Below are 13,984 nucleotides of genomic sequence, written 5' to 3'. Positions count from 1 at the left end.
CTTCCTGAGAACTATAAGCTTTACCTAAAAGTTTAGTCGGATTTAGGTTGAACTGGGAACACAGATTCCTCTGTGGTGCTGTGTACTGCTATCTGGGGTCCATGACAGGCTGCAGATGTTGACCATTCCTAGATTCTTCTTCTGCGGTGCTGTGTACTGCTATCTGGGGTCCGTGGCAGGCTGCCGATGCTGACCATTCCTAGTTCCTTTAATGCTTTAGTGACCACACAGAGTAATAGTCTATCATCCCTTGTTATTTATTAGCGAGAATATTTTAGAAAGAAAAAATCTCGAACTGCTTGGTTATTCTGGGGTATAATTTATAGAGGAAAAGCAAAAAGCACACTTGCTTTTCTTCTTTGTCCACCAATATCAAACTGTCTTTCTCTTATTACACTGTAACACAGTCTGCTTTCAGTGTTCTTCTGAGTTACAACCATAAACAACACTATGACTTTCTCTGGCATGTCTTTATGGCTGTAGCAATTGTACATGCACACACAGTATGTGTTCCCTCATATGCACATAGCCATCCACTTTCACTGAACTGCCTTCCAGCTGCTAGCCCCCACATTAGGAACAGGCATTCGTATCTGGGTGAGACTACTCCTGTCTAATAGCTCAGAACCTTCTACAGCAAACACATCTGGATGTGAGAACATAAACAGGGCACATTGTATTCTAAGTAAGGAGGGAGCAGCCAATCCCACACAAAAGCTGATTGGTAGGCCTTAAAGTGATGGCAGGAGCAAGTCAGCTTACACTAACAGCAAGACACAAGTAGGCAAACATCTTTCGACATATCTGTAGGATAGGGCACTATCACACTGTTAGCCTGCTTTTTAGCATGGAGCCATCCTGCATGGGACATGAGAACATCTGTCTCATGTCTGCTTTTACTCCAATTTGGATACACTGGATTATCCTCATCTAATAAAAGCAGAAAAGCCTGCAGGTCAACATCTGTGCCCAGGCTAACACACTGTTGTTAGTCAACACAGAGCTAACTCCACAAGAGCCTGATAAAGGGTATGTGCCTACAGATAAAGACCAGCAGGGAACTGGAGGAAATGGTTACAGTAAGATAACAAGACTATAAAAACTTACAGCCCTTTCTCAAGTTGCTGTAACCTTGGTTTCCACAACAAATACAACTGAATCTATTTAGTATAATAGAAAAAAAATAAAGCAAACAAGCTGAGCAGTGGTGGTGTATGCCTTTAATTCCAGCACTTGGGAGAGAGAGGTGGGCAGATCTCTTTGGGTTCGAGGCCAGGCTAGTCTACAGAGCGAATTCCAGGATAGCTAAGACTACACAAAGTAACCCTGTCTTGAAAAACCGAACAAACAAAACAAAACAAACAAACAAAAAGCACTGTGTAAATAAACACTATATTAACGTCTAGCTTCTATAACCTCTTATAATCTACCTTGGGCCTCTTCAAAACTAGCACATCAGCCAGGAGCAGTCACCTGGGGCATGGAAAGGCCTCAGGACCCTGACTTGGCTCTTGTCCCAGGGCTAACGGAAAGCCTCATCATTCATACTGAGGAATGCTACAAGCACAAGATGGCTTTCTTTTCCCAGTCTGAACAGAAAGAAGCTCACTGGTGCATACTAAACAGTGACTCACTGACAAATTAAAATAAGATCTTTTTACCTCGATCTTCACACCACTCCCAGAAACATATGTTCCTTGTTCTTTTCTGCAGTCAAGGAGAACCTGCTGGCAGAATCCTGAGGCCTTCCCTACAAGAACCCAGCCCTCTCAGAAGAGTTCTGTCTAGAGTCCTTCCTTTCCACCCAAACTCTAGCTCCTGGTACTCACCAACCAAGCCATTCTAGGCATGGGACTCATCTCTGAAAATACACTGTGCTAGATAGTTTGATGTTGATAACACAGGCTAGAGATCTCTGAGAAGAAGAAACTGCGATAGAGAAAATGCCTCCATAAAATGGGGCTGTAGGCATGTCTGTAGGGCATTTTCTTAATTAGTGATCGATGTGGGAGGGCCCAACACATTGTGAGTGGTACCATCACTGGGCTGGTGGTCCCGGGTTCTATAAGAAAGCAGGCTGAGCAAGCCATGATGAGCAAGCCAGTAAGCAATACCCTTCCATGGCCTGTGCATCAGCTCTTGACCTGCTTGAGTTTCCATCCGGACTCCCTTTAATAATAAACAGTGATGTGGAAGCATAAGCCAAATAAATCTCCCCATGTTGCTTTCGATTATGGTATTTCATCACAGCAACAGTAGCCATAACTAAGACACACATTTTCACCAAAGACACTAAAAATATATTTCATGATATTAAGGAACTGTAACAACATTATGATTAAATTGTTTTAAAGTTACCCTAAATGGGGAGCACACATGCCACAGTCCAAGTGTAGAAGTCAGAGGACAACCTCCATGGTCAATTCTCTTCTTCACAAAGTGGGTCCTGGGGCTCACACTCAGACTGCCAGTCTTGGTAGCAAATACTTTCATACACTGAGCCATCCTGCCAGTCTTGTTTGGTATTTTTTTTTTTTAAAAAAAGAAGACTAATTTTTCAGAGACACATGATGAAATATTACAGATAACACCTATGGACTATGAATCAAACACAAGTAGCTAAGAACCAACTATCACTGAAAACCAGATGACTGTAGAGAGGGTCTTACTACCTTACTACACTGGTCAGTCCACATCTTGTCATCTGTTTGAAACTTTCCATTATAACAGAACCAAATCAAATGACTACCAAGCGATTCCTCCCACTAGGAGACCATGTGAGGGTGGCCTGGCTTCCCGCTCTCCACACTGTCCCCAAAGGCATTTGCCCCACACCTCATGCTTTCTTGCCCACTCAACTTTACTTTCTTCCCCCCCCCCCCCCATTTTTTGAGATAGGGTTTCTCTGTGTAGCCCTGGTTGTCCTGGAACTACCTCTTCATGCGATGCTGGCCTCTAACTCTGGGGTGCTGGGATTAAAGGTGTGCGTCACCAGGGCCAAGCCAGACTATTTTTTAATTGCAGGCCTATTTTGTTATGTGACAGTCACCAGGTGTGAGCTTCACCTTTTTGTCATGTAAATGTCTTCTTTAAAAATTTAGTTTTATTAAATGTATATGCCTGTTTGCCTGCATGTGAGTCTGTACTCTGTGTGTGTAGTATCCACAGAGGCCACAAGAGGGAGCTGGAACCCTTGGAAACTGCAATTACAGACAGATGGGTGCCACCATGGGCGCTGCTCTTAATGGTGAGATGTCTCTCCAGCCCTGTAATATCTTCTTAATTGCATACAGAAACCCCTTCCAGCTTACAGGGTGGGGAGGAGTCTCTTAACCAGGCACTTACTTCTGACTAGCTTCCATCTCCAACAGGGCAGACAGAGCTGAGGTTCCTTTCTTCCCAACAGGGGGGCCAGTTGACTCGAGGGAGTGTGCAGAGATGGGCCCGGTCATCTGCAAGCCTTTCATGGCAGTCCCTTTCTAAAGCACAGGAGAGGAGACAGCTCATTAGCCCAGGTAGACCCTGAGATGGCGCTCACTCTGGCATCTTTGGGCCTGGGAACCCAATTAACCCAGCAGAGGAACACAGGTTCTCTGTGTTTACCAAATGATGGAAGAAGCTAAGACGCAGAGAGGTTGGTTAACTAAGTAACTCCAAATCCCTGGAGCTGGAATTCAAACTGAAGTTGGCTCTTTTCACATAAGCATTCTAAATGCTCTAATCACAAGTGATCTTGTACACAGGAGGTAGCTGGTGTGAGAAAAAGAGCCTAAGGTTAAAAACAGGGCCAAAGAAGAAACACTATCAGGAAATTAAAAATAATGAACTACTAATACAATATCTTGAATGAATCCTAAGGCATAATGCTATGTGGAATAAGCAAGCCTCAAGTGGATTTGTATCATATGATAGCATTTTAAAACACCTGGAAAAGACGAGCGGTTGCTAGAAGATAAAGATGGAAGAATGGGACTGCCAAGGGTAGCATGATGCTTTTGTGTTTTTCCTTTTAGTTCTGGGGATCAAACTCAGAGTTTCTCAAATGTTAGCCAGAAGGTCTACCTCTGAGGAACCTTTTGATTGTGGTGGTTGGTAACGTAAGTCCCTGTATTTTATATATACCTGTATATAAGCGCACACACGAGCGCGCACACACACACACACAGATTTATAGAGAGAGAGTGAGAGAGAGAAAGTCAATTATATTATATGTTAATTTAAGCAAAACAATGCTGAATCACATGTGTGCCTGGGTAGCCTCAGATAGATCCTATAACCTTCATAAGCCTCAGTTTCTCCACTGAGTGGCAGTGTATGACCAAAATGAAAGAGCTGGAAACTCTAAAAGGAAGGCCTGCTGCTGTCAACCTCTTAAGAGCTTTTACTTAGCAATTCAGTGACATAAAACACAACAGCTGTGCCCAACTGGTCCCACTTGGAGAGTGCACAATAGGTGCTATGTCCTCAGCTAGAAGGGGCAGCTCAAGCCATAAGGCAAAGTTCAGCCATTGCTGAACTCCCTCTCCTTCATCCTACAATAGACAAGAGCACACTGATTGGAATTTCAGACATGTTGGGTAGTCATGGGATAAATCATCTGGCTGAAGACAGGCCTCTGAGAGAGCAGGAGGTACAGCCTGCATTCCAGGCTAGGTACAGTCCCTGGGAGCTCTAAGAGCCCTCATCCCAGTGGTTCTCAACCTTCCTAATGCTGCAACCCTTTAATACAGTTCCTCGGGTTGTGGTGACCCCCCAACCATAAAATTATTTTCATTGCTACTTCATAACTATAATTTTATAGGGAAGCAATGTCTCGGTTTCAAAGACCACTAGAAACGTGTATTTTCCGAAGGTCCTGACCCACAGGTTGAGAACTGATGCCTTACCCGAATCATGCGGTCTGAGCGATGGCGCCTGCGGATGCGGTTTAAGCCTTCCACAAAGCGGATGAAGCCATCTAAGAGCTGCCACTCATCTTCATCTGCACGGGGTCTGTCCCCATAGATGTCACAGTGCACCTCCCCTTCTGTGATGCGCTTAGTGGCAGTGACACAGGCTGGGAGAAGTAGGAATCGGGTTCTCCAGAACTTCAGAGACTCAATTAAACTACAGAGGACCAAGGAAATCAGAGTGGTGGTGAGAAAAAGTGGGTTATAAAAGCCTTCCTGGAGAGCTCTCTCTGAAGCTCATGCAAGACAAGACATCCTGTTCTGCTGCCCCAGATGGCTTTGCTTAAGACACAACACAAAACTGAAGACAACAAGGTGGCTTCTGCTTTAATCCCAGCATCAAGACAATACTTCTGTGAACCCAGTGAAGCAGTTGTCCACCATCAATTACAAAGCAGACAGGAAAGCTAAAACATTATAAATGAGACACCACAGCCACGAGGCTACTAAGCAGCAAGGGAATCCTAAGATGCTGAAAGCACATGTTAACAGGAAGCCTTGCATTTGCTAAAACCCATATAGACCTGTATATAATCACACATGTGAACACATACAAAGAAAGGCAATTCTACTACTTATGAACTTAAATAAAACAATACTGAATCATAGATATATTCCATATTAGCTGGTGGCCTCAGGTGCACCTCTGTGATCCTGAGGTTCCTCCACTGAGTTCGTGCTCAGGGCTGACCCTTGCACCAAAAGGAGCACTGTGTCTGAGTTCTGCTTTGTTTTTCCATAAAATACACATGATAAAATATATCACTTTAGCCCATTTTAAGTGTATGTCACATGGCACTGAATGCATTCACACTGCTACATAACCTCCAGCCAGAGTTTTAACCAGTGCAGGTGTGCTCTGTTCTTCCAATTTTAGAGAAAACAGAACAGACACCAGACAAAAGCACAGATGTGGTCAAAGATGAGGCATCTACCCAAGGCAGACGGGTGGGGAGTTAAGGCCTCTCTCTAACCTGAAATCTTCAGAGCCAGCAGAACAAATATACTGATCTAAGTAATTCCACTTGTACTCCTCCAGCCGTTCGTGGCAGAATTCCACCCAGCAGGAGACAAACTCTGAGTCAGAGTGGGAGGGGCAGAGGCTGTAGGTGTAATGAATCTGGGCAGACTCGTAAGGGTACCTGAAAAACAAGGAAGACGCCTGGTATTTAAAAGCAGTCTGTACCCACCACCACCATCTCTCTCTGTCTCCGCGGATTTGGCACTATCCTGGTTCAGTTCCCAACTACAGTAATTAGCTCATCCTAGAAAACTATAATGGAAATTTCTCAAATCTTCTTAAGCTTTTCATTCTTTTCTACATTTATCCTCTGATTTTTAATATGCTTGATGTGAATCATGCTAAGCTTTATAAGCTGAATCAACTCCTTTTTGGAAGTAGTGAGCTGTAAACCTAAAGCTATTTTAAAGCAAGCCAAAAGTCTAAAGGAATCATTCAACTTCTTATACATGTATTATATTATACACAAAATTTAGTGTATGACAAAATTCAAGATGGCCACCAAAGTCTGTAAACACCCAAGGACTTACTTGGGTAGGTATCGGGTTACTGTGATCATCTTGTCCTTGAGTGTCACCTTATGGAAAGTTCTGCCCATACTCAGCCAATACTGGCCTTCCTCCTCAGGGCGGTTTCTGGACACAAGGCCTAGTAGAAAAAATAATGATTGCATTTATCTGGTAAAGGCTCATTTTTACCACAGTCTTGCTTTTTATAAACGGAGATACAGATAAAGAGAAAAAAAAGAAACAATGTTTTGAGAGGCTGTTCACAGAAGCATTATTCTTGGTTAAAAAACAAAATTCCAGAAACGGTCAGATTTTTAAACCAACTAGCAGCAAATGAGAGAGTAGGGACTGGCAGCATCTGGATGCTGCACTCCAACCCTGATGCCCAGTCCTCTGGAGTAAACATTAACAGGTCAGGGAATACGTGTGGGATCACAATGAAGCTCTGGCCTACCCGAGTCCGTCTAAGTCCTCGTGCCGACTGGCAGCCAACACAGCCTCCGTCTGAAGGGAGCACTGACTTGTTTTATGCAGTTTCTGCCCCTACATATCTGCTTGTGATACTGCTTCTGCCTTCTCTTCCCGAGCCACTAACTGAAATCTTACAGATTAAAAAAATAAGTGTTTCCATTTATTTACTTTGTGTGTATGTATACGCACACAAGCACAAGTACACATGCATATTATAGCACATATGTGTGGGAGTCGGACGACAGTTTGCAGGATTAGGCCTCTCCATGTGGATTCTAGGGGATCAACCTTAGGTCATCAGGCATGGCAGTAAGTGCCCTTATCAGCTGAGTCACCTCTCCAGCCCATTTATAGATCACTTAATACCACCACCAAAGGTTACTTCCTCGGGAAAGCTGTCAGACACCATTAGTCATACGAACATCTTATATGTACCCCTTAGGTATGCATCTCTCCAAATATAAACTCTTATAAAAAGTTCCAAGGACTCAGGTACAGCAGTGATTGATTAACTATGGCTCCAGCCACACAAAGACACTAAGACAGGCAGATTCATTGAGTCTTTAAGTTTGATGCCAGACTAGGAAACATAGTGAATCCTTGCCTCAAGACCAAATTAAATTAAAATTTAAAGTAAAATTCCAAGAGGGCAGAGCTAAATACTGTTTATGTTTTCAATTAGCTCCTGATAAAAGGGCCATGCCCAGAATAGTGTTCAAAAACTTAATTTAGCTGAATTAAATACAGCAAAGGGGGAATAATGAAAATCGGGAAGATTCTCTAAAGAGAAAAATTGTGCCATAAAAAAACAACAAAGCCTAAGCAAGATCCTCATGACCTAGAAACAAAGTGTGCTGCTCCTTTGTTCAGCTCAGGGAGATGGTCACATGGTGGCAGGTGGCCTGGAGGCTCTCAGGAGAAGAAAGGACAGTAGTCTGAGAGGCTCTTCACTGTGAATGGGATAATCTCCCAGGGCAGGCCTGCAGCATATACAAAGAGGCTTCAATCTGGGACCCTGCATTCAACCCCAACCTCTTTACCTGCCAGGGCATGATCTCTAGCAGCAAGTTTCTCCAGGTCTTGCTTTCTGCAAAAAGTGAGGAGCATGCCCAGTGAGGTGCTCCTTCATTTCACTATAAGCACCCTGCTGGTTGTCAGGAAGAGTGTCAGGGGACAAGGTTCATGAGCATCCAGCTCCGTTGCCCAAGTTATTCTAAACTAGGTGTACCCCAGTACTCAAACTTGTATCTGTGGTTAAGTTAATGTGTGCCTCTCCTAGTGTACAGTAAACTCCAAGAGTCTGCTGGAACAAGTCCTACCTTACCTTTATAATCAATAAATCTGAAACAAGGGAGCAGCATGAGCTTGGCCATGAAAGCAATTTTGCCAATAACAATAGTAAGAGGATACCAGGGAATTCAGCATGTCCCTCTGACAACTAGTCAGAAAGAATAAGGCTCACGAATTCGTCAGGACCAGCACGTGACACTAGAATTACAGATTCACAACGGACATTCACCATCCATTCAAGAGCAGACTATGCAGGCTAGATGTGGCCAGTGCCATCTAAAGGTAAATTCATCACTGTTCCCTGGGTTAAAGAAGTAAATAAACTTCCTGCAGCCTCATGAGACCTAACGTCTCTGGCCACACCCCCAGCTCATTCTGTGCTCTGTAACACTAGCTTTCTTTTTGGTCTGCAAAAATTATCAGTGTCTCCTGCTAAAGGCTTCTGCACACACCAGTTCCTCTGCCTGCATGGTCTTCCCTTCAACTTGGCCTCCTTTTTTGTTCCTAATGACTGCTACTTATTTTAGATCTAAGGTCAAACATCACCGCCCCAAGGAAGCCATACCTGACCCTCCAAACCAGATCAAACTCCAAATTAAAGAGGTGTCGTGGGCCTTTAATTAGCTTTTCCTTCCCACTCTGTATCACAGCAGATCCATTTTTCATAGTTTGACAAAAAGTGTTTTCTCTCAATTGAGCTATAAATTCCTTCTTTAGACTAGGAGTGTCAAGAATAAGCACATGTATTTATTTAATGTTTGCTATATGCCCAGGCACTGCAGCTCTACTATGGAGACACTAAGCAGGTGTGACAGGACATACCTTTAACCCTAACCCTTAGGGTTAGGAGGTGAAGCAGGAAGAACGCTTGAGTTCAAGAACCTCTCCCAAAAAACAAAAATAAAAAGTAGGATGTACAATAAGAACAGAAGGCAACAAGCAATCCTGAGTGAGGTAAGCCAGACCCAAAAAGAGGAACATGGGATGTACTCACTCATATTTGGTTTCTAGCCATAAATAAAGGACATTGAGCTTATAATTCATGTTCCTAGAGAAGCTAAATAAGAAGGTGAATCCAAAGACAAACACATAGGCATCCTCATGAATATTAACCTTCATCAGGCGATGAAAGGAGACAAAGACAGAGACCCACATTGGAGCACCGGACTGAAATCTCAAGGTCCAGATCAGGAGCAGAAGAAGAGGGAGCACGAGGAAGGAAATCAGGACCGCGAGGGGTGCACCCACACACTGAGACAATGGGGATGTTCTATCGGGAACTCACCAAGGCCAGCTGGCCTGGGTCTGAAAAAGCATGGGATAAATCCGGACTAGCTGAACATAGCGGACAATGAGGAATACTGAGAACTCAAGAACAATCGCAGTGGGTTTTTGATCCTACTGCACGTACTGGCTTTGGGGGAGCCTAGGCAGTTTGGATGCTCACCTTACTAGACCTGGATAGAGGTGGCCGGTCCTTGGGCTTCCCACAGGTCAGGGAACCCTGATTGCTCTTCGAGCAGATGAGGGAGGAGGACTTGAGCGGGGGAGGGGGAGGGAAATGGGAGGTGGTGGCAGGGAGGAGGCAGAAATCCTTAATAAATAAATAAATTTAAAAAAAAAAAAAGAAAGAAGGCAACAAGCAACAACCCTCACACGGAGCTTTCTAAGGAAACACGGAAGAGACCCACCGCTTCATCTATTCGGCCTGGACTGGCTGACAACTAAGCCCACCCAATAGATCCACACTTCTTTAAATTCTCTGCCCAGAGGAGCTTTACTAGAACCAACAGTGATCTCAAGTTTTGCAGTAGACAAATAGGGAAGTAGAGTAGCAAGAAGCTCACTGGCTGCTTCAGGAAATGATTACTGCTTTCCAATTCCAGGCACCCACACTTAACTCCCTCCGCCACACTCATTCTAGAAGAGTTCTCTACAGCTTGGCTCTTCCCCAATTAGTGTCACTTATTAGTCTCTGCCACCAATGGGTGACTCATTCTTGAATTAGGTCACTAAACTTCAGGGACTAGGGAGAAAGAGGAACACAGACTAAGGGAACAAGAACAAATGTACAAATGAGATGTAGTTCCGTGGTAAAGGTCCTGGCTTTGATCCCCAGTGACAAAAAGGAAAAAAGACAAATAGACACATATAAAAAAATGTAAACTTGGCTAGGCAGTGGTGGCACAGGCCTTTAATCCCAGTGCCTGGGAGGCAGAGGCAAGCGGCTATCTGAGTTTGAAGTCAGCCTGGTCTAAACAATGAGTTCCAGGATGGTCAGGGATACACAGAGAAGCCCTGTCTTGAAAAACCATGTAGCCCAAAAAACAAAACAAAACAAAAAACAATAACAAAAAAAAAGGTTTAAAAAAATATTTTATGTTTATTTGTATGAGTGTTTGCTTGAATGTATTGATGGACCAGACTGATTCCATCTTAATGATGGAGACTATTTTGTTATAAGGTCAGAATAAGTTCATTCCTGTTTGCTGCAAAATTCAAGTTGACCTAAACACTTTAACCTGTTTCTGGAATTTGACATGCTCCTACACAATGGAGTTTGACTCACACTTTGTATATACCCTGATTAAGATGTTCTATCAAATACTTTTGAAATATTCAGCCCATTTGGTTCCTTTGTAACCAAAATTCCTTCAGAAATCCTCCAACCCTTGAAACCCCACTAGTCTTGCCGTTTTTTGGACTATATAAACCCTACCTCCTCCTGTGATGCTATTTTTTTTTAAAACTCTGCTTTAGGGAGATAGCCCCGTCTGACAGAAAATAAAGTTGGCTTAATTTGACCAAAAAATTTGGGAACTAATCTTTATTCTGGCTCTGTGGGATTAACAGTATGTGTACCATTGGGAGGGAGCCACCAGCTGAGTGCTAGGAACCAGACCAGTGTTCTCTGCAAGAACAACTGGTGCCCTTAACCACTGAGTCATCTCTCCAGGTCCTAGAGTAGGGTTGTTTTGTTTTTTATTTTTAAAGAGGGAATTACTTTGTAGCAGAGGCTGACCTAGAACTCACCATGTAGCCCAGGCTGGCCTCAAACTCATTATAATCCTCCTACCTCAAGCTACTAAGTACTGGATCATAGGTTTGGGCCACCGAGCCTGGCTTACATGGTTTTCCTTACCATCGCTGTTTCTCTGTGTTTGGGTGCTAGTGATGGACCAGAGGGCTAGGTAAGCACTCTGCCACTAGGCTGCACCACTCTCAAAAGGGTTGAAGATAAATTTGTACCTGTGCCAGGTGAGTTTTATGTCACCCTAACAAAAACTACAGTTGTCAGAGAGGAAGCACCTCCAGTAAGGAAATGCCTCCATAAGACCTGGCTGTAAGCAAGTCTACTAAAATCTTCTTAATTAGTGACCAATGTGGGAGGCCCAGCCCATTGTGGGTGTGCTGCCTTTGGGTTGGTGGTCCTGGATTCTAAAGTAAGCAGCACTCTTCCATGGCCTCTGCATCAGCTCCTGCCTTCAGGTTCCTACCCTCTGTGAGTTCCTGCCCTGATTTCCCTCAGTGATGAGCAGTGACGTGGAAGTGTTAGGCAAACAAACCCTTTCCTCCCCAGTTACTTTGGTCATGGTGTGTCATCACAGCAACAGGAACTCTAAGACAATAACATAACAAAAGAAAACCTACTCTCACAGACTTATTAGAAAAGAAGACACATCATTTTAAGAAGAATCACTTACCTCTGCTATAGAGTGGGCTACTGCTCAGCGGGGGTGGGACCGTGGTGCTAGGTTTCTGAGCCTTTGGCTGTACTATGATTTGGTAGCCCTGCATGAGACGCTGGCAAATGAACTCTTCAAACACTTGCTGGGCTGTCATTTGAACACCCTCCTCATCTCTCCTGAAAAGAAATGACTGAGCATGTGGATATGCTTGGCCTTGGGCAGTGACACCTAACGGTCAATGCGTCTCTTCTCTTTTGTTTCATCCCAGATTATCATTCTACAACAGCTTATAAAATCCATAATTTGTATGCCAGCTTTAGAAGACGATCAATTCAACAAGGCAGGAAAAAAGAATAGAAATTAGAAATCAGGTTCAGTGTGCCAAAATCATTGCACTAGCAAATATGTTATCAATGGAGACAACTGTTAATGTCAACAAAACCTGAAAGTAACAGCTCTTGCATCATCAGATTTCCCAAATACTTAAGGAGGGCATGAAAGGTTTAAAAGTTCAATGCTCTTCTATACATGTGATCCAAAATACCCATAACCCTCACATACAAAACTAACTGCTTTTCTCTTGGGCACTGACCTGTCCATGTCTGCTTCTGGGAGGAGATCATAGCAGCCCTCTGTGTAGTCATTCTGCAGGCCCTGACGGTCCGGGAAGTAGTCAGTGGTGAGGGGAAGGCATGCAGGAGTAGTAAGAGACTTCCAGTCCACTCCAACTGTGCAACAGAAGCCTGGCACTACAGGGGGAGCAGACAGTGTCAGAACTGCCTCGCATAATGGGGAAAAGGTGTATGTGGTCACCATGGCAGGTTTGGGATATGGAGGGGGAGGAATTTATGGTAAAAGGTCATAGAAATTGCCAGGATAGAGAAGGAGCAAAAGGAAGGGGATGGGGGAGGGAGAAAGAGAGAGAAACAGAGTTTGTTAGATAATGCAACACATGCTTATCCAATCCCATCATGCAAATGGGATTCACAGCCGCTATTCTTCATTTTCTGCTGATCATGAGCTACAGCTGAAATGCCAGTGAGGTTACTGCAGGGCAGGCAAGGTTACATATCAAAGCAAATTAATATTCTGAGAGCAGAAGAGAGGCTCAGGCCAGAGCTTCTCCTTTTGAGGACTGTAGAGTGTCTGGGTAGGAAAGGAAGAAAGCTCAGTCTAATTGGGAGCAAAATAGCATATAGCAGCAGAAACAGGAACACTTTCAGAATCACAACAAGTAACAGATTCAAGAAGAGGAGGGAAAACCAAAGGAGGATGTCTGGGACAGTTACAAGGCTGGGATTTTGGAGACATGAGTTTGATACCTGCTTCTTGTGTAAAGCAGACTTTCAATACCAGTAACTAAGTCCTGACATTTTGGACTAGACAAGATGTTACAGAGGGCTGTGCTGGGCTCTGAGAGATGCTGAGGAGTGACACCAGACTCTTATCACAAGATGCCAATGGTTCATTCTACTGTGCAAACCAGAAATGACTACAGACATTGCTGTGTCTGCTTGGGTGTTTGCCCCTTCCCGCTAACTTAAAATGCTAAGGCAGCACTATGGTCTGGCTGCTGTTTGTTTCACTAGACTCAGGCACATGGGGCTTGGTCCCCAGTGTGGAAATATGAGAAATATGGAGCCTAAAGAAAGGTCGTTGGAAGTGTGTCCTCAGGAAGGTCGGGCTGTTCTGGAACTTGAGGCATTCTTGCCCAGCCTGCTCTCTGCCTCCACTTCTGCACATGATCTCTTGCTTCACTCTTTCTAGTCACGGTGCCGTCCACCACGTGATGCAGGTGGTCAGCTCTTGCCAGAGCCAGCACCACAGTAACCTCTCTCTCTCTCTCTCTATCTCTCTAACCTCTTCTTCTCTCATAGCCTTGCTATGAATCCCAGGTTAGCCTTGAATTTGTAGTCTTTCTCCTTTAGCTTCCAGAAGACTGAGATTACAATGTGCACTGTACACTGGCCTTTAAACTACCTTTTCTTATAGTCTTATCCCCCCTCAGGTATTCCATTTAAATAGCTATCTCCCAAAGTAAAACTTAATCTGTAA

General features: G+C 44.0%; 1 protein-coding gene across 15 annotated transcripts in view; it reads right to left on the bottom strand.

Moving 5' to 3' along the window:
* LOC121436441 (GATOR complex protein DEPDC5) overlaps positions 1-13,984 on the bottom strand; it is a 125,428-nt gene that overhangs the window by 41,915 nt on the left and 69,529 nt on the right. For 11 of the 15 annotated variants that reach the window (XM_041636337.1, XM_041636336.1, XM_041636351.1 and 8 more), the window contains 6 exons: positions 12,522-12,705; positions 11,945-12,105; positions 6,501-6,618; positions 5,924-6,091; positions 4,887-5,106; positions 3,346-3,479 (listed from right to left, as the gene is read on the bottom strand). In XM_041636337.1, the coding sequence (XP_041492271.1) occupies positions 3,346-3,479; positions 4,887-5,106; positions 5,924-6,091; positions 6,501-6,618; positions 11,945-12,105; positions 12,522-12,705 (985 nt within the window). The remainder of the gene's footprint in view (positions 1-3,345; positions 3,480-4,886; positions 5,107-5,923; positions 6,092-6,500; positions 6,619-11,944; positions 12,106-12,521; positions 12,706-13,984) is intronic. The other 4 variants (XM_041636341.1, XM_041636342.1, XM_041636343.1 and 1 more) reach the window with 1 other exon arrangement.

Source organism: Microtus oregoni, unplaced genomic scaffold (genome assembly GCF_018167655.1).
Source record: "Microtus oregoni isolate MIOR12 unplaced genomic scaffold, Mior012 000049F_ref0000343, whole genome shotgun sequence".
Taxonomy (NCBI): domain Eukaryota; kingdom Metazoa; phylum Chordata; class Mammalia; order Rodentia; family Cricetidae; genus Microtus; species Microtus oregoni.
This window is presented reverse-complemented; position numbering and strand designations above follow the sequence as displayed.